The following is an 18,681-nucleotide window of genomic DNA, read 5'->3' on the forward strand; positions in this document are numbered from 1 at the left end:
AAACTGCACACAGATTTGTTACTCCGGCGCTGTGTCGTTTTCCTGCAGCCAGTACTTGCGTGGAGGCCTGGCGCCATCTACTGGGAGACGTGAGAGTAGCAGGGAGAGGTTTGTCATTCATTTCAATGGGAGAGAGATTATTAAGTCTCCAAACGGTATCTGGAAAGATAATACGCCAGTTTAAATGAGTGTACACATGTGTTTAAGTGTCTTATACATAAATTATGAAAGGTATTATTAGCAATTTGTAACTTTATAAATGAGCCGGCATTTCCTTCTCATTTTATAAACTGACAGATCAGCTGGTAACTTTTATCAATTTTCTATATAATCAATACAACGATAATCTCCTATTTTCATATACATCACCACATATTATTATTATTATTATTATTAACAATAATAATAATAATAATAATAATAATAATAATAATACACTGAACGTTACCCTAGTATAATTATGCGCCTGTTGTCTTGATTATACGGTAACTGCTGCAGAGCTGATTCCCTATTGCAAGTAGAGCGCCAGCGCGTCCAATCACCGGAGGACTCCTCAGTTCAGCATGGCCTCGCAGCCAATGGCAGGCGAGAGAGGGGGCGGGTTTGTTTTCGCTTCGGTCTCTCACGATATTTTTCCCTGAAGGAGAGAGAGGAGGCCTGAGCGGCTGAATTAACGAGTAAGTTTTTAAGTATAAATTCATTGTATTCCATTTGTTAACCGGTACCGACATTTATATTTGATTAGTCGCGCTGAAAACAATTTGTTTCGTGTAATAATATTTTAAGAAAGGGTCATTTTATTTTCCGTGTACGAAAGTAATAATTGTATCTCACACACACACAGGCCCACTTAGAGGGGAGTCCGGGGACATTTCAGCGCCGCGCTGCTCCTCGAAAAACTAAAAAAACAAAACTTAAAAAAAACATTTCCGGTCAATTAATATCAAACATTTAAACATTTTTAAAAACGCGTAACCGCTCGAGCCCTCCGCGCCGCGCGGGAGCGTTTGCGTTCGCGCGCGCCGCCCCCACGTAAACAAACAAGCCGTCCTTGTTGTTTCCGGTGTGAGGCTGCGCTCCGCTCCGCTGCAGACTCGACAGTCCTGAACACTGAACCGATGCGCTTCTGTGCGAGGCTAATGTACGCGCTGTGCAAATACCAGCCATGCATTAGAAACATACAGAGAGAAACGCTGCCTGTGTGTTTATGACTCGCACTGTCAGCACACGCCTCAGTCCTGCTCTAGGAAAGCATTTCCCACTAGTTTCTATTTGGAAGTGTGGATTTGTTGAATAAGTTGCTCTGTCAGTTTTCATGTTATTTCTCAGCTCTGTACTGTAGTGAAGCTTGGACCCTGGAAAGGAGGGGGAGCGCTGTGTATTACTGTGACTTATTTGGGCAGAATTGAAGCAATTCCTGTTTTTACTGGACTGTTTAGTTTGTTTGCATTTTGTGAAAAGCTGCGTGCACTTTTATTTCATGCGTGGAGATTAACCGGACGCTGCGAGACAGAACGGGATTTCAAACTTGCCCCTAAATTGAAATAAATGAAGGTGTAAATGAACCATCCTTAGCTACAATTAAGAATGGTGCTTAAATACCCGCATGCGCGTCAAATAATTGTATTATACTAAGAATGAATTGCAGCCAGTCGCTATTTTTTTCTGTTTGTTAAAATTCAATCGCCCATATTATTCTGCAAATACAATCGCATCATCATCTCGTTGCTCTATCGATAGATTAGCTATTTGTTCATTAAAATCTGATCAGAAGCAGCTGATCAGTGTGAATTGTTTGCTGCGCCCAAGCAATTCCACCACAGCAGGATTAATCTCAGCAAAGATGGAGCTCATTTATACGTGAATTACTTTCAATTTAGGGGGAATTTGAAATCCCGGTCTGTCTGAAAGCGTCCGGTTAATCTGGAGCCATATGGTAACCCTAGTGTACTTTTATTTTATGTGTGTGTTGTTTGTTGACTTCACCTGGTCAACGGAACTGTTAAAATAAATACATAAATATTAATTTAACGGTTAAAACTAAGTTTGTATGCATGTATAAAAGTTTGACTTGTTTACAACAGTGTTTTGGACAAGGGCTGGTTGTTTGTGCAGAACACATTCATGAATAGGGTTACATGCATTTCATGCTTGTAGGTCTTTCACCATTGAGGCTTATGTGCTTTTAAAAAAGTCAAGTTGTGTAAAATATAATGATAATTAAAGACAGACCAGCAAAGAAAATACAAACTGACCAGGGTCGACTCTCACTACTGCGACAGCACCTTCAAATATGTACAGAGTCCGGTACATAACCCAAACCAACCAGCACCTTCAAATATGCAGAGTCCAGTACATAACCGAAACCAACCAGCACCTTCAAATATGCACAGAGTCCAGTACATAACCCAAACCAACCAGCACCTTCAAATATGCACAGAGTCCAGTACATAACCCAAACCAACCAGCACCTTCAAATATGTACAGAGTCCGGTACATAACCCAAACCAACCAGCACCTTCAAATATGCAGAGTCCAGTACATAACCGAAACCAACCAGCACCTTCAAATATGCACAGAGTCCAGTACATAACCCAAACCAACCAGCACCTTCAAATATGCACAGAGTCCAGTACATAACCCAAACCAACCAGCACCTTCAAATATGCACAGAGTCCAGTACATAAACCAAACCAACCAGCACCTTCAAATATGAACAGAGTCCAGTACATAACCCAAACCAACCAGCACCTTCAAATATGCACAGAGTCCAGTACATAACCCAAACCAACCAGCACCTTCAAATATGAACAGAGTCTAGTACATAACCCAAACCAACCAGCACCTTCAAATATGCACAGAGTCCAGTACATAAACCAAACCAACCAGCACCTTCAAATATGAACAGAGTCCAGTACATAACCCAAACCAACCAGCACCTTCAAATATGCACAGAGTCCAGTACATAACCCAAACCAACCAGCACCTTCAAATATGAACAGAGTCTAGTACATAACCCAAACCAACCAGCACCTTCAAATATGCACAGAGTCCAGTACATAACCCAAACCAACCAGCACCTTCAAATATGTACAGAGTCCAGTACATAACCCAAACCAACCAGCACCTTCAAATATGCACAGAGTCCAGTACATAACCCAAACCAACCAGCACCTTCAAATATGCACAGAGTCCAGTACATAACCCAAACCAACCAGCACCTTCAAATATGTACAGAATCCAGTACATAACCCAAACCAACCAGCACCTTCAAATATGCACAGAATCCAGCGTGCTTTCATTTCATTAGGCCAGTAGGCTACAGCATTATAAACACACTGCAAGACTGTAAGTAATTGTATAATAATATATCAATATTGTAATCTGTCGTGCTTTAACTGTATGATTCTCTCTACTGCAGTGGTGGCCAATACACCAAACACTGCAATCCATTTTGGTGGATCTCAATGGGCTCCACAATGCACCAGTATGAACGACAATTATTAGCAGGATTTAATGTAATAGAGTCCACTACGTAAGATAGTAATATTATAACAAAACAACCACAACAAAAAAAACGAAACAAACGCGCAATCAAAGCATTTTTTACGTTAAGCATAGGTAGTTATAAAACAGACACTTGCTGGCATTTTTCAGAGTCTTGAAGCCCGGTGTAGGCAGGGCTTGACGCTAAATTTTTAGGCAAATGTGCGCCTAAGTTAAAAAATGAAAGCACTGAAAAATGTAGGGGCAATACAATTTTGCTCAAATGTATTGTTGACTATCTACACATCTTTTTTTCCTTCCTTTCTTACATAACACTTGTGCAGTTCAATAGTTCTGCATCCACACAGTTATAATGGACAACTTCTTTTTCCAACTTAAATGATTTTTAACTGCCTGGTAGCGTCTTCCTCAGAATGTGCTGCTTGCCTGTTTATGGTAGCAGGATGGTCTGGCTGACGTTTCTGGATGTATTCCTCTCCGCACATTGCGTGCCGTTTTGAAGCACTTAGTTTTAATAATATTTTCACGTTTGAACTCCTGGCTCCCTGTTAAAAATGCAGTCTTGTCAAATTCAACCCAGTAAAAATCTTTTATCCACTGTTGGTTGAACTTGTATGTTGTTTGGCTACTTAAAGCTGTAACTAACCTAGCCCTTCTCGAAGTTCCCTGTTCGCTTTCATCTTCTGACATACCCTCGTTGCTCATTTCTTGTAAAGACGCCCACATTTCTGAATTGTTCATCGCTGTTTTCTTTTGTAACCTCCCTAATGGCATGAAAATAACTAAATACACCACGGCAAACGCATTCTGCTAATGACAGTTATGACAATCTGAGCGCTAAATTTAGTGAATTGCAGTTTGTTTTACTTCTCTAAATATATGTGTGTTTTTATTTTTTTTTTATCATCAGTACACATCCTAATTACAGTCCAGAGTGTTCTGCTTTCACCTTTCTGGTCAGTTTGAGAGATTATTATTAGTTTATTTAGCAGACTCCTTTATCCAAGGCGACTTACAGAGACTACGGTGTGTGAACTATGCATCAGCTGCAGAGTCACTTACAACTACGTCTCACCCGAAAGACGGAGCACAAGGAGGTTAAGTGACTTGCTCAGGGTCACACAATGAGTCAGTGGCTGAGGTGGGATTTGAACCGGGGACCTCCTGGTTACAAGCCCTTTTCTTTAACCACTGGACCACACAGCCTCCTTAGTTTTCCCTGCAACAGCTGACTCTGCTTTAGTACATAATCACTCTACATTACTGTATTTCATTGTGGTTTTTTCAGTGCAGACAACAATTGGGGTGACAAAAGAGTGCTATCAGCTGGGGATTGGCTGAGGAGTTGGGGTCAGTGTTCTCAGCACTGCCAGACCCAGGGGTTGAAATAGTCAGTGTTGATGTGGGGCAGAGGAGTCCACATCAATGAACTGTTGCTATTGCTTTAAGGTGCCTGTTTACCTGGGAAGAAACAAGACTGCCAGAGCCGTGCTGCAGATATCCTGCTGACAATACCTGAAGTAAGTTTCTTATTCTTTTACTCTTCAGTCCTGATTCAGCTTCACCGCTCTGTGTTTGATTGTGTGTTTCTGGTCGTATCGGTTTATTTAATACTGAACACAAGTCTGATCGAAGCTATAGAGATTGAGAATTACAATAGTGGTGTGGAGTGATCTCTATTTCTGTCGTTGCATGTAGAGACCTTTCAGATTCATGCTTTAGTTTCAAGGAGCTCTACATGATGCTGACAGGCAGAACTGTTTAAACAAATCTAATGTGGGGGTTTACATGGGAATGGAAGTTTACACACTTTATATTCATGTTTATTGCATCTCTTGCCTGGTTAGTTCTGTGGGTGCTTACAAGCACCAATAAGTATACATGCAAATCTTTCATAGTACTAACAAGAAACTTCATGATCAAATCTGTCAAACTTTTCAACAATAACCTTTGTCTTGTTTGAAAGAAATGCTATCATTTTCTAAGCAGTATTCCTGAGGATCTTCTGCTTGAGTGGTTACATGTGTGGGTGCTTTTTATACATGTTTGAATATTTCTCTGTTTAGAACTGTCTTTGTTTCTGTGATTTTGGTCCATCTCTCCTTCCTCCTTGTTATAGAAAATCTCCTTCATCTCACTCAGCACAGCACATTTGTGAGCATGGTAATGAATGGAGTCTGGAGTTGATAAGGCAAGTTCATAGAATCTAAGAAAGTGATTGTAACAGATTGTGTTTTATGTTGTTTTTTTAGGACAAAACTGGATTATCCTTGTGAAAGAGAAGATTCAACAATGGAGCCTGTCCATATTAAAGAGGAGAGTCCTGCACTGGAATCAGTCCATATAAAAGTGGAGAGTCCAGTACTAGAATCAGTCCGTATTAAAGAGGAGAGACCTGTACTAGAATCAGTCCATATTAAAGAGGAGAGTCCTGAACTCGAATCAGTCCATATTAAAAGGGTTATTCTCAATTCTAAATCCTTAAGCAGCTTGCAGGGCTCTCTTCCCTGTCCTGGATGTGGGGAGAGTTTTAATCCTGAAGGAAACCTTGAAACATCTCCTGGAAAGACTCTGCATCGCTGTGCTGGATGTGTGGAGACTTTCAGGGAGTCAGGAATCCTGAACGGACAGCAGCAAACAGGCACTGGAGAGACTCCATATAACTGTCATGAATGCGGGGCAGATTTCAGACACCACAGCACCGTGAAACACCACCTGCGAGTTCTGAAGGTACAGCTGGGTTATCCTTGTGAAAGGCAGGATTCAGAGATGGAGCCTGTCCACATTAAAGAGGAGCTTCCTGAACTAGACCCTGTCCATGTTGAAGAGGAGGGTAACCATTTTAAAACAAGCAGCTTGCAGGGCTCTCTGTCCTGTACAGAATGTGGAAAGAGTTTCAGTCAGTCACAAAACCTGAAACGTCACCAGCGAATCCACACTGGAGAGAAACCGTATGTCTGTACTGACTGTGGGAAGAGTTTCAGACAGTCAGGTGATTTGAAAACCCACCAGAGAATTCACACTGGAGAGAATCCGCATCCATGTAGTAGATGTGGGAAATGTTTCAATCGGTTAGCAAATCTTAAAATCCACCAATTAATCCACACAGGAGAAAAGCCACATCACTGTAATTATTGTGGGAAGAGTTTCAGACAGTTACACCACCTGAAGTTTCACCAGCGAATCCACACTGGAGAGAAACCGTATGTCTGTGCTGACTGTGGGAAGAGTTTCAATGAGTCAAGAACATTGAGAAGACACCAGCAAATCCACACAGGAGAGAAACCATGTGTCTGTGCTGACTGTGGGAAGAGTTTCAATCAGTCAGGCTATTTGACAAAACACCGGCAAATTCACACTGGAGAGAAACCATGTGTCTGTGCTGACTGTGGGAAGAGTTTCAGAAATTTACAAAGCCTGAAACGTCACCAGAGAATTCACACTGGAGAGAAACCATATCTCTGTGTTGACTGTGGGAAGAGATTCAGACATTTAGAAAACCTGAAACGTCACCTCCTGATACACACTGGAGAGAAACCGCATCCATGTAGTAGATGTGGGAAGTGTTTCAATCACTTAACAAATCTTAAAAAACACCAGTTAATTCACACAGGAGAGAAGCCACATCGCTGTAATGACTGGGAAGAGTTTCAAACAGTCACGCAACTTGAAAATGCACCAGCGAATCCACACAGGAGAGAAACCACATGTCTGTGCTAACTGTGGGAAGAGATTCAGGTGGATATACAGCTTTAAAAGACTCCAGCGATTTGATGTCTACAGATGCTCTGAATTAGTTACTTTATGAAGTACATTTCTAGTATGTGTGATACGAGGCGAAGCCAAGTGCCTCCAACCCCTGAGAAGTCTGTATATTCAACGTATACGGTGTGGGAGAAATTCATAGTTGTAATTGAATGTACTTTGTAAAATCACATTTCAAATCTTAAACTTTACAAAAATAGAACAAAAATATCTGTATATGTAAATATTAATCACATAATGGAGGCTTCGTCCTCTGTTAAGAAATGAACATTAGTTAATATGTTTGTATATTACCAACATAGCAGGGGTGGCCAAGGATATTGAGGTAAATATATCGAAAACAATATGCATTACAACGACCATATTGCATTTATAATCCAGGTCAAACTGGAGGTGAAAAAAAAAAATAGGGCAACATTTTTTTCTTTTATTAAGTATCCTTCCACCAATAAATGGACCAAAAAGTAATCTGTTCTGTTCAGACGGTGCTGAAATAAATATCTTTCTTCTCAGCTGTTTCAGCAGAATGGCGGGACTAGCAATAAAAATAAATAAATAAATTCAATGCCGGCTCGGATTTCATTAGTTTTTCCAGGTCTGTGTCGGGTGGTCGTCTTTCTGGTTGGATGGCATGCATGGGTGAGGGATGAAAGTGGGGTGCTGGGTAGAGTGGCTCCACTGGTAAGTTTGGTGTTGATTCTCAGTTTATTATTATTATTATTATTATTATTATTATTAATCAGCCTGTCTGTTACACCTCCTCTTACTCCTCATCCTGCCTACATGAAGAACTACAGCTTCCATCATCCCTCATTGTAGAGGCATGCTGGGAGCTGTAGTTTCGATTCTGATTATTTTAGTCCCGATCATTTCATTAGCAGCAAGTATTCAGTTGCCTGGAAATAAAGAACTACAGTTTTCTTGTACTATAGACAAACAGATAGGCAAACGATAGGCAGAGAGACACATAGACATAGATACACACAGACAGACTGACACAGACAGACAGACACAATCCTGTTCAGTTTGACGCTACAATATAATCCCTTCTTGGTGTCTGTGTTAGTTTACTACATTCTGAAAAGAGTTTAGAATACAATAAAGCCAGTAATTTAAGCAATGTTCTGCCTGCCTGGAACTAGAATGGGGAATGTAAACTAACTGGAAAGTCATCAATCTCGTTTCTGATGAACTAGTTCTGCACAGAAAGCTGAACTGGTAGAATGTAGCAAACATTCACTCAGGAATAATATTGTAGTTTCTGTAGAAGCTCTTATGCAATTGTAGATTCAGTGGTTTCCCACGATTGATTAGACTGAAACAAAAATACTGTTAAACTGAAGTCTAGTGGAACAATGTATTAAACATGCACCCTTGCAATCGTATTGACTGTGAAACTGCACACAGATTTGTTACACCGGCGCTGTGTCGTTTTCCTGCAGCCAGTACTTGCGTGGAGGCCTGGCGCCATCTACTGGGAGACGTGAGAATAGCAGGGAGAGGTTTGCATTTCATTTCAATAGAAGAGAGATTATTTGGTCTCCAAACGGTATCTGGAAAGTTAATACTCCAGTTTAAATAAGGTGTATGAACTCAGGTGTTTCAATTATACACGATAGTGATACAAAGTAGTATTTGCCATTTGTAACTTTATGAATGAACCGGCTATTCTATAAATGAACAAACATTTCCTTGTCATTTTATTAACTGACTGATCAGCTGGTAACTTTTATCAGTTTTTTATATAATTAATAAAACAATTGTGTGTTTTTTTAAATACATAAATTAATCTCCTGCTTTCATATATCATCACATATATCATCATGTATTATTTATACAGTGAACGATACTAGAGTATAAAAATGCGCCTGTTTTCTTGATTATACGGTAAACTGCCGCAGAACTGATCCCCTATTGGTTAGGAGAGCCCCAGCGCTTCCAATCACCGGAGGACTACTCGGTTCAGCGTGACCCCCCAGCCAATAGCAGGTGAGAGAGGGGGCGGGTTTGTTTTCGCTTTGGTCTCTCAGAATATTTTTTCACCTGAAGGAGAGAGTAGGAGGCAGGCGCAGCTGAATTAACGAGTAAGTTTTTAAATATAAATTAATTTAATTCCATTTGTTAACTGGTAGCGACAGTTACCTATGATTAGTTGTATTGAAAGCAACGTGTTTCATGTAAAACTATTCTAAGAAAGTGGTCAAAAATAACAATTGTTTATCTACACACACACACAGGCCCAGGCCCACATTTTTGGTCTATTAATTCGGAACATTTTGACATTTTTAAAAACAAGTAACCGCTCCAGCCCTCGGCGCTGCTCGGGACAGTTCCCCCGCATCACCGCCTCATGTTATTTCCAGGGTCAGGTTGCGCTCCGCTCCGCTTCAGACTCTACAGTGTTTGAACATGTTCTCAAATCGCGTGTTGTTTTCTCGCGCTGTTGTCTGCGTGAGGCGCGTAACAGCAGCGCGTGGGTGCGTGCCTGCAGGTTTGCGCGGACATCCGGGCAACTTGGCGCGCACGCACATAGTGAGCGCGTTCACGACCCTTTTTTTTGCCGGCTAGATTGCAGACGGGAGTCTGCGCGTGACGTCACGGTCTGCACAGACGCAGCGTGGAAAGCTTTGGTAGATGAACAACAGTTCTGAGCAGAACCAAAACGGAGGTGGAGTTGAGAGAAATTCCTATCGCAGAAGAAGTGGATGCAATCGAAGTTCCCTTTGTGCTCCACCAGCTTCATAATTTACAGCATGATCAGAAAATGTATAGTAGAAACAGTCCCAGCTATAAAGAGATAATATAAATGGCTGTGTGGTCCAGTGGTTAAAGAAAAGGGCTTGTAACCAGGAGGTCCCTGGTTCAAATCCCACCTCAGCCACTGACTCATTGTGTGACCCTGAGCAAGTCACTTAACCTCCTTGTGCTCCGTCTTTCGGGTGAGACGTAGTTGTAAGTGACTCTGCAGCTGATGTATAGTTCACACACCCTAGTCTCTGTAAGTCGCCTTGGATAAATAAACAAATAATAATATTAGACAGTACTGTATTTTGATCTGGGACAAAAATAGTTCAAATACTTGCACATATGGTCACATATCTCACTTCAACTACCTGCTATTAAAGCTGATTTATTCTCCTTAATTCAAAGTAGGTTATTCCCTGTCCCTGATAGCCTTTCATCAATAACCAATTACACCTGCTGAAAATAACAGAGCGGTTTTAGGTTCATTTAAACCGTTTAGCATTATTATTATGTTTTTTTTACATATTTTTTACATTGAACTTCCGAAGCAGCGTTTAAGTCCAGATAGAAGGGAAAAGTGGCTTTCTGCTTTCATCGGCAGCATGAAGAAGGGTCTAAATGGAGTCCACCAGACTCAAGAACCACCTGCAGCGAACATTTTATTAATGATAACATAGTTATACTTACAGCATAAATTACAGTAATACACAATTATAACTTATACTTAATATAATAATAAGCACAACATTGTAAGACATTAGTAGCGTGAAGATTAATTTTTGTAATAAGATCAGAAAATAAACATTTTGAATACTATTCACTGGAACATGCGAGCACTGTAAAATACTTTTTGAAATAACTATTTTAGACGACTCATCTGGCAAAATAGACACCAATTTAACCAGCTGTGGGCTGGAAATAATTAGTTTACTGTATGCATTATTATTATTATTATTATTATTATTATTATTATTATTATTATTATTATTATTATTAATCTTGTATAGATCAGACATTCTTTTATCCTAATTACTGTATTTTTTTGTAATTCATTGTTTATGGTCGGTCCCCCAGTGCAGAAGATACATTACACCCAGACTGCATCCCGTAGTTAATCCTGGGGTTTCTTGTGGGGTCTTACATATTAATGAGACATGCATCTTGCAACATCAAAACCTAGAATAACATTTTAAAATAAGTGTACTTCCCCGGTGTAGATGAGAGAGATGTGTGTGCACATCGACAAACTCCACAGGTGGTCAGTCTGTCAGTTCATAGACCCAGAAGTCGGCCGGCAGGGTGTGTGGCCGTTGCTTTAAACCTACAACACCTCGTTTTAGTTTGTATCTATTATGTTTCGAGTCACGTCGGTTAGCCGTGTCCACCGGTCGCGTGTCACACCGCTTGACAACGGTTTGTTTTCAGCGGTTCCCGGTTGCTATGCGGAAGTCACTGCAGCCCTGATCTGAAGCCGCGGTATTTCAAATGAACAGAAGCCCGTTTTGCTTTAGTGATGTTGGCTGCAAATGTTTTTTCTTTCCATGCAAAACTCGTCGTTGTTCTTTTATTGAAATGAATGTTCACATACTGAAGCTTCTTGCACTGACGGCAGAGTGCTAATATTGAACAACTACAGTAATACATGGAAGAGTTTGTGCTCCGTTTAAAAAGAGAAGTCAGGTTTGCACTGACCACAGAGTTTTTTTTTTTAATCAGACAGCTCCACTACAGTACAGCGTTGTTTCCTCTGCCTTTGCGATTTCATTTTCACTGCAGTGTCTGTGGCAGTGTCCTGGGTGTGAACAGCATCACTGATTCCTGCATCTCTGAAGCCACGTAGCATAGCATGCGTTTCCACAGAGAGATCAGCAACAGCCTTCATCGGCCACTTCCACTCAAATCACTTCATTTCTTTACATATTGCATTGCAGCACAGCACTCTCAGTAAAATACCGCTTCAGCACACATTTATTTCACAAATTAGAGTCAATGAGAGTGACAGTCTGTATTTTATTTGAAAAAAAGATACTATACAGATGATATCATGGATAAGCATTTTATTTCTAGCATTATAAACATACTTGTCAATCTTCATGTTTTAATAGTTTCACAATCAATGGATTATGAAGGTACAATAAGCAACTAATATCGGTTCTATTCAAATCACGTACAAATCACGTATTAGTAGTAGTAGTAGTGGTAGCAGGAGCTCATTGTTGAGAGGGGTTACATGTGTGGGTGCTTTTTATACATGTTTGAATATTTCTCTGTTTAGAACTGTCTTTGTTTCTGTGATTTTGGTACATCTCTCCTTCCTCCTTGTTATAGAAAATCTCCTTCATCTCACTCAGTGCAGCACATTTGTGAGCACGGTAATGAATGGAGTCTGGAGTTGATAAGGCAAGTTCATAGAATTTAAGAAAGGGATTGTAACTGATTGTGTTTTATATTTTCTTTAGGAATTTGTTCAGAAGACAAAACTGGATTATCCTTGTGAAAGAGAAGATTCAATGATGGAGCCTGTCCATATTAAAGAGGAGAGTCCTGAACTAGAATCAGTCCATATTAAAGAGGAGAGTCCTGTACTAGAATCACTCCATATTAAAGAGGAGTGTCCTGTACTAGAATCACTCCATATTAAAGAGGAGAGTCCTGTACTAGAATCACTCCATATTAAAGAGGAGAGTCCTGTACTAGAATCAGTCCATATTAAGCAGGAGAGTCCTGTACTAGAATCAGTCCATATTAAACAGGAGAGTCCTGTACTAGAATCAGTCCATGTTAAAGAGGAGAGTCCTGTACTAGAATCAGTCCATATTAAACAGGAGAGTCCTGTACTAGAATCAGTCCATATTAAACAGGAGAGTCCTGCACTAGAATCAGTCCATATTAAAGAGGAGAGTCTTGACCTAGAATCAGTCCATATTAAAGAGGAGAGTCCTGTACTAGAATCAGTCCATATTAAAGAGGAGAGTCCTGTACTAGAATCAGTCCATATTAAAGAGGAGAGTCCTGAACTAGAATCAGTCCATATTAAAAGGGTTATTCTCAATTCTAAACCCTTAAGCAGCTTGCAGGACTCTCTTACCTGTGGTGACTGTGGGAAGAGGTTCAGTCTGTCATACTCTTTGAAAAGACACCAGAAAATCCACACAGGAGGGAAGCCACATCACTGTAATGACTGTGGGAAGAGTTTCAGACTGTCAAGGAGATTTCAAATACACCAGCGAATCCACACTGGAGAGAAACCATATACCTGTGCTGACTGTGGGAAGAGTTTCGTACAGTCACAAAGCCTGAAACGTCACCAACAAATCCACACTGGAGAGAAACCACATGTCTTTGCTGACTGTGGGAAGAGTTTCATAGACTCACAAAGCCTGAAACTTCACCAACAAATCCACAGTGGCGATAAACCACTTGTCTGTGCTGACTGTGGGAAGAGTTTCAAATACTCACAAAGCCTGAAACTTCACCAACAAATCCACACTGGAGAAAAACCACATGTCTGTGCTGACTGTGGGAAGAGTTTCAATCAGTCAGGCTATTTGACAAAACACCGGCGAATTCATATTTTAGTGAAACCATATGTCTGTGCTAACTGTGGGAAGAGTTTCAGTCATTCAAGCACATTGAAAAGACACCAGCAAATCCACACTGGAGAGAATCAATATGTCTGTGCTGACTGTGGGAAGAGTTTCAGTGAGTCAAGCACATTGCAAAGACACCAACGAATCCACACAGGAGACAAACCATATGTTTGTACTGACTGTGGGAAGAGTTTCAATCAGTCAGGCTATTTGACAAGACACCGGCGAACCCACAAAGGAGAGAAACCATATGTCTGTGCTGAGTGTGGTAAAAGTTTCACTCAGTTACACACCCTGAAACTTCACCAGCGAATCCACACAGGAGAGAAACCAGATGTCTGTGCTGAGTGTGGTAAAAGTTTCAATAAGTTAAGCATTTTGAAAAGACACCAGCGAACCCACACAAGAGAGAAACCATATGTCTGTGCTGACTGTGGGAAGAGTTACAGAGATTTACAAAACCTGAAACTTCACCAGAGAATTCACACAGGAGAAAAACTGCATCCATGTAGTAGATGTGGGAAGAGTTTCAGTCAGTTAGCATATCTTAAAACCCACCAGTTAATTCACACAGGAGAGAAGCCACATCGCTGTAATGACTGTGGGAAGAGTTTCAGACACTCAGGCAACTTAAAAATGCACCAACGAATCCACACTGGAGAGAAACAACATGTCTGTGCTGATTGTGGGAAGAGTTTCAGGATGTTACAAACCTTGAAACTTCACCGGCGAATCCACACAGGAGAGAAACCACATCACTGTAATGACTGTGGAAAGAGTTTCAGATGGATGTACAGCTTGACAATGCACCAGCTATTCCACACAGGAGAGAATCCTTATCACTGCTTTCACTGTGGGAAGTCTTTTAATGCTTCCAGTTCTCTTAAAAGACACAAATGCAAGTTGTGAAAGTTTAGGCAGAATGTGAGTGTGTGTTCATTCATCCACACTCAGAAATTCCAGTCTTTTTCAACAGCAGCTTAATATAAAAACTGTGAGAACTCTGGTGAATGTCTACAGATGTTACAGATCCCTCAATATTAAACACTGCTCTGAAGCCTTTAATAAAGTACATTCTTAGTATGGTGAATGTTTACAGATGATACAGATTTATTGATATTAAACAGTTATCTGAAGCCGTTACATTATAAAGTTCATTCCTAGTTTGCAATCCGTCAAATATACAGACGCCTCGGGGCGTTGTGTGATACGAGGTGAAGCCGAGTGCCTCCAACCCCTGAGAAGTCTGTATATTCAACGTATATGGTGTGGGAGAAATTCATAGTTGTAATTGAGTGGTCTTTGTAAAAATGACATTTGAAATCTTAAACTTTGAGGCTTAAGATGCTGTGATGTTAATTAAGTGTGTCTTCCCCCAACCTTCTCCCATAACATTCGAGATCTGCTTCAAAGAACTGGATATTAATAACAGAGGGTCATAAAGATTTAAAGTAGATTCAGTTTAGATTACCTGCCAGTGTGATCTAAACAAACAGAACTGATTCTTATCTGTTAATTAAGAAAGTCTGTCTGAAGGCCAATATACAATTCTTCGTATAAAGGGTTAAGAAGTGGGACACCTGGTGGATACGAGGTGCCATGACTTTGCATATTATATGAATTGTTACCGTGAAACATGGAATGTTTAAGTGAATAGAAATTCCTAATCTCTTTATTCTAAAAGTTAATTGATAAACAGACCTTCACGAGGGTGTAATATTAATTTGTGGAACAATCTCAGGGTTTTAGATTTACTGAAACTATCAGATTGAAACGTAACAAATAAGTAATAACATACCTGATTTAAATGGGTTTTAGAATCATTTTAATAACAAATGTTGTGGTTTCCCAATATATTGAAATGTTTATTGTGTTTTAATGAAGTTTAAATTGAAAGTAATTCTTACAGTATTTTACTTTAATTATTGTATAACATGTTTAACATTTTTATCCTTATATGATCAATTTAACTAGCTGTCACAAAATGAAGTTTTGTTCTATACTTGTTTCGAATCTTGTTATCTCTCTCTCTCTCTCTCTCTCTCTCTCTCTCTCTCTCTCCATGGAGGAGGGTCGCTCCCTGTGTTAATGACGCACATTGCTTGTGTAAAAGGAAGCGTCATTCAAACTGTAAGCCAATGAAAGGACTGATTTCGGTCAGGGATTAGCTTCCTGTTTTACCCGGAAGTGATTGGATCTCCAAAGTATACTCCTCTTTGGGCTCTATATTTAAATCAAAACATGCATGAACTCGTTCTCTTGGATTCAGACTCATCGCGCCATGAAGTAACCATTGAGCCTTCGCTTGCAATGGGGACCCATTCAAGCATCGTACGTATCTTCATCCTGAAGAAGACTCCTCACCGCTACACCCTTTGTTTTTCAGCAAGAACCACATCTCCAGAATAAGTACTACATTTGAAAGACATTAAGATTCAAGTAAAATACTGTGTTTGTGTAGAAAAATCTACATGCAAACCAGAAGTAAAAACATTGAACTCAGAGTAACACTTTGTGAGATTAAAAATACAAGCGATTCTACTCTGAACAATTGAAAGAAGAAAAGACTTTAACTGAACTGGTGCTATTGTGTGCATTTGAAAACAATGTGAACGTCTGAACCGTTTAAACATTGATTGAGTTTATCTACAAGTTCTGAAGTAACTCTAGATTACAGCTTCATACTAAATGCAATTGAAGCTGCTTCCGAACTGATCTTGTTGAAACAAAAATGGCGTCTTCATTTGAACCCACACAACAGATGCTGCTTCACCCCGTCACTGTGTGTAATGTGCGTGAATCCTGCATGTGCGTGTACGGAAACACACGGAAGACAGCGTGCTCATGAAAATATGTGTTTCAATGTTTTATTCCTGCTTGTGTACTTATAATTCTGGTACCATGATATATAACGTCTATATCCTTCTTACTTTTGCGAGCCTTAATAAATGTAATCATTTTCATGTGTTGAGTTTGTTATGAGTACTAAAGTAAGTATTTATGATTGATATGAGATCCGTAAACGTATATATTGCACTTTTAAGGTTAGTTTATTGTGACTCAGTAATTTGACTGGTTAATCTCTTTATATTGAAACTGGAAGCATATTTTTTATAACTTAGCCTCATATTTATTTTCTATTTTGTTCATAATTCTTTTGATATTTAAAAAATCGAGGAATTGTAAGTATAATTTTATAACAAATATGAAATTTGTAAAGGACTAAAACACTATTTTTATATTAATCACATAATGGAGGCGTCGTCCTGTATATTAAAATACATTAATATTAACTAATATGTTTTTATACCAGCAATATAGCGAAAGGGGGGGGGGGGGGGGAGATCCATCCATCTATCTATCTATCTATCTATCTATCTATCTAATATGCATACTTTTACTGTTAGTTTGGTGACTAAGTTATTTGACCGGTCAAGCTTTATTGATATTGAAACAGAAAAGCATATTTTTATAACCTAGGATATTGAGGTATTAATGATAAATATGATACCTTCATAAATATGCACAACAACAGCCACCCTGAAGGGCCATATTGCATTTATAAAGAGACCAAAAAGTAGCCCTATTTATAACTTTGAACTACACACTAAGTAAAGCTGAGTAAATGTATCTAATTGAAACATGTAAAAATAAGTAAATATTTATTTTTGGTATGTTTTGAATTTACATTGATATTGAAAAGATCCACCAGGAGGCGGTGTTGAGACGGCACTGAAATATTTATTTTTTCTCTCATATGTTGTTTCATCAGAACGGAGGAACGGGTGAAAAAGATATTTAATACCGTCTCGGATTTCATTCGTTTTTAAAGGTGTGTGTCGGAGAGGAGTGGAGAATGTGCAGACGTGGCTTTTTCTGTTTTTTTGTAAGTTTACAAACCACTAAAAAGACATTACTTAAAGCGATGAAGTCAGGGTGAGTGTGTATATTGACAGATTCCCCAGTTTTGTTTTCATTTAGATAGAAGTTTATTCCACATCAGTGAAGCTTGAGATTTTATATTCTTCTCCTTCGACATTTCTTATATTTCCATAGAAATCCCTCAGCATTTTCTTAAGATTTTTATCTGTTTGTTATTTTTTCCATTTTGCTATCTTCCAGTTCATTACATTGCTCTTCATCCAAAGCTGCTTGTCTACTCTCTACTGTTGGGGTTGTTTTTGCTGGTAGTTGGTCACTCAGTTTTATAGATACTGCACCTCTGTATCTGTAAACAAGATGGCTAGCGGTCCTGTAAATTCAGTGATTTCTAATATGTGATGAGGCTCCATCCAATATACGGACAGCTGGGGCCTTGCTCGACCAATCCCATCGCTTGTTTAAAATTTCATTGACAGACCTGGGATTATACATTTTATAGCAATAATATCACTGATTTATCTTTTAAAATGTCCCTTTGAACTAGCTTTAAAACGCATCCTGTTATCTTTTCAACTCATATCTGTTTAACTCTTCCGAAAATAATGAACTGCATTCGAATGAAAATAACAAGCTGTTTTAATCAGTAAGAAGGGTTTCTGTTAGTATGATTAGTAAGCTGTGTGTTAATCGTGTTCAGATGAACTTCATACACACACAGCATGCAAATACACACAATACAGCACTGTGCAAAAGAGCTGGCCAAAACATTAGGAACACCTGTCATACACACACAGCATGCAAATACACACAATACAGCACTGTGCAAAAGAGCTGGCCAAAACATTAGGAACACCTGCCATACACACAATACAGCACTGTGCAAAAGAGCTGGCCAAAACATTAGGAACACCTGCCATACACACACAGCATGCAAATACACACAATACAGCACTGTGCAAAAGAGCTGGCCAAAACATTAGGAACACCTGCCATACACACACAGCATGCAAATACACACAATACAGCACTGTGCAAAAGAGCTGGCCAAAACATTAGGAACACCTGCCATACACACAATCCTGTTCAGTTTGACACTACAATATAATCTCTTCTTCTTGGTGTCTGTGTTAGTTTACTACATTCTTCCAGAGTGTAGAATATAGTAAAGCCAGTAATTTAAGCAATGTTCTGC

The 18,681-nt window shown here is 39.5% G+C and overlaps 4 protein-coding genes across 5 annotated transcripts in view; all 4 read left to right on the forward strand.

The window, feature by feature from the left end:
* LOC117962850 (zinc finger protein 583-like) overlaps window positions 1-5,028 on the forward strand; it is a 37,815-nt gene extending 32,787 nt beyond the window's left edge. Inside the window, exon 3 of the mRNA XM_059018079.1 lies at window positions 4,957-5,028. The gene's annotated coding sequence lies outside the window, so the exon portion shown is untranslated. The remainder of the gene's footprint in view (window positions 1-4,956) is intronic.
* The window catches only part of LOC117967209 (gastrula zinc finger protein XlCGF7.1-like), a 96,011-nt gene that overhangs the window by 28,408 nt on the left and 48,922 nt on the right, over window positions 1-18,681 (forward strand). The window contains exons 1-2 of one of the 2 annotated variants that reach the window (XM_059018145.1): window positions 656-677; window positions 4,957-5,027. The exons of the other annotated variant lie outside the window; for it this stretch is intronic. The gene's annotated coding sequence lies outside the window, so the exon portion shown is untranslated. Of the gene's footprint in view, window positions 1-655; window positions 678-4,956; window positions 5,028-18,681 lie in introns of those variants that run through there. 2 annotated transcript variants of the gene reach the window in all.
* Window positions 638-7,837, forward strand: LOC117971050 (zinc finger protein 501-like). Its single transcript, XM_059018037.1, has 3 exons — window positions 638-677; window positions 4,957-5,027; window positions 5,760-7,837. Exon 3 carries the CDS (start codon window positions 5,800-5,802, stop codon window positions 7,225-7,227), a length of 1,428 nt encoding a protein of 475 aa, XP_058874020.1. The 5' UTR covers window positions 638-677; window positions 4,957-5,027; window positions 5,760-5,799; the 3' UTR covers window positions 7,228-7,837.
* On the forward strand, window positions 9,296-16,570 carry LOC131724916 (zinc finger protein 345-like). Its single transcript, XM_059017971.1, has 2 exons — window positions 9,296-9,356; window positions 12,477-16,570. Exon 2 carries the CDS (start codon window positions 12,528-12,530, stop codon window positions 14,514-14,516), a length of 1,989 nt encoding a protein of 662 aa, XP_058873954.1. The 5' UTR covers window positions 9,296-9,356; window positions 12,477-12,527; the 3' UTR covers window positions 14,517-16,570.

The sequence above is a fragment of the Acipenser ruthenus genome, chromosome 58, assembly GCF_902713425.1.
Source record: "Acipenser ruthenus chromosome 58, fAciRut3.2 maternal haplotype, whole genome shotgun sequence".
Taxonomy (NCBI): domain Eukaryota; kingdom Metazoa; phylum Chordata; class Actinopteri; order Acipenseriformes; family Acipenseridae; genus Acipenser; species Acipenser ruthenus.

Bases quoted from the DNA above. Each gene is read 5' to 3' on its own strand.
- LOC117971050 (XM_059018037.1), top strand. From the start codon at position 5,800: ATGGAGCCTGTCCATATTAAAGAGGAGAGTCCTGCACTGGAATCAGTC.
- LOC131724916 (XM_059017971.1), top strand. From the start codon at position 12,528: ATGATGGAGCCTGTCCATATTAAAGAGGAGAGTCCTGAACTAGAATCA.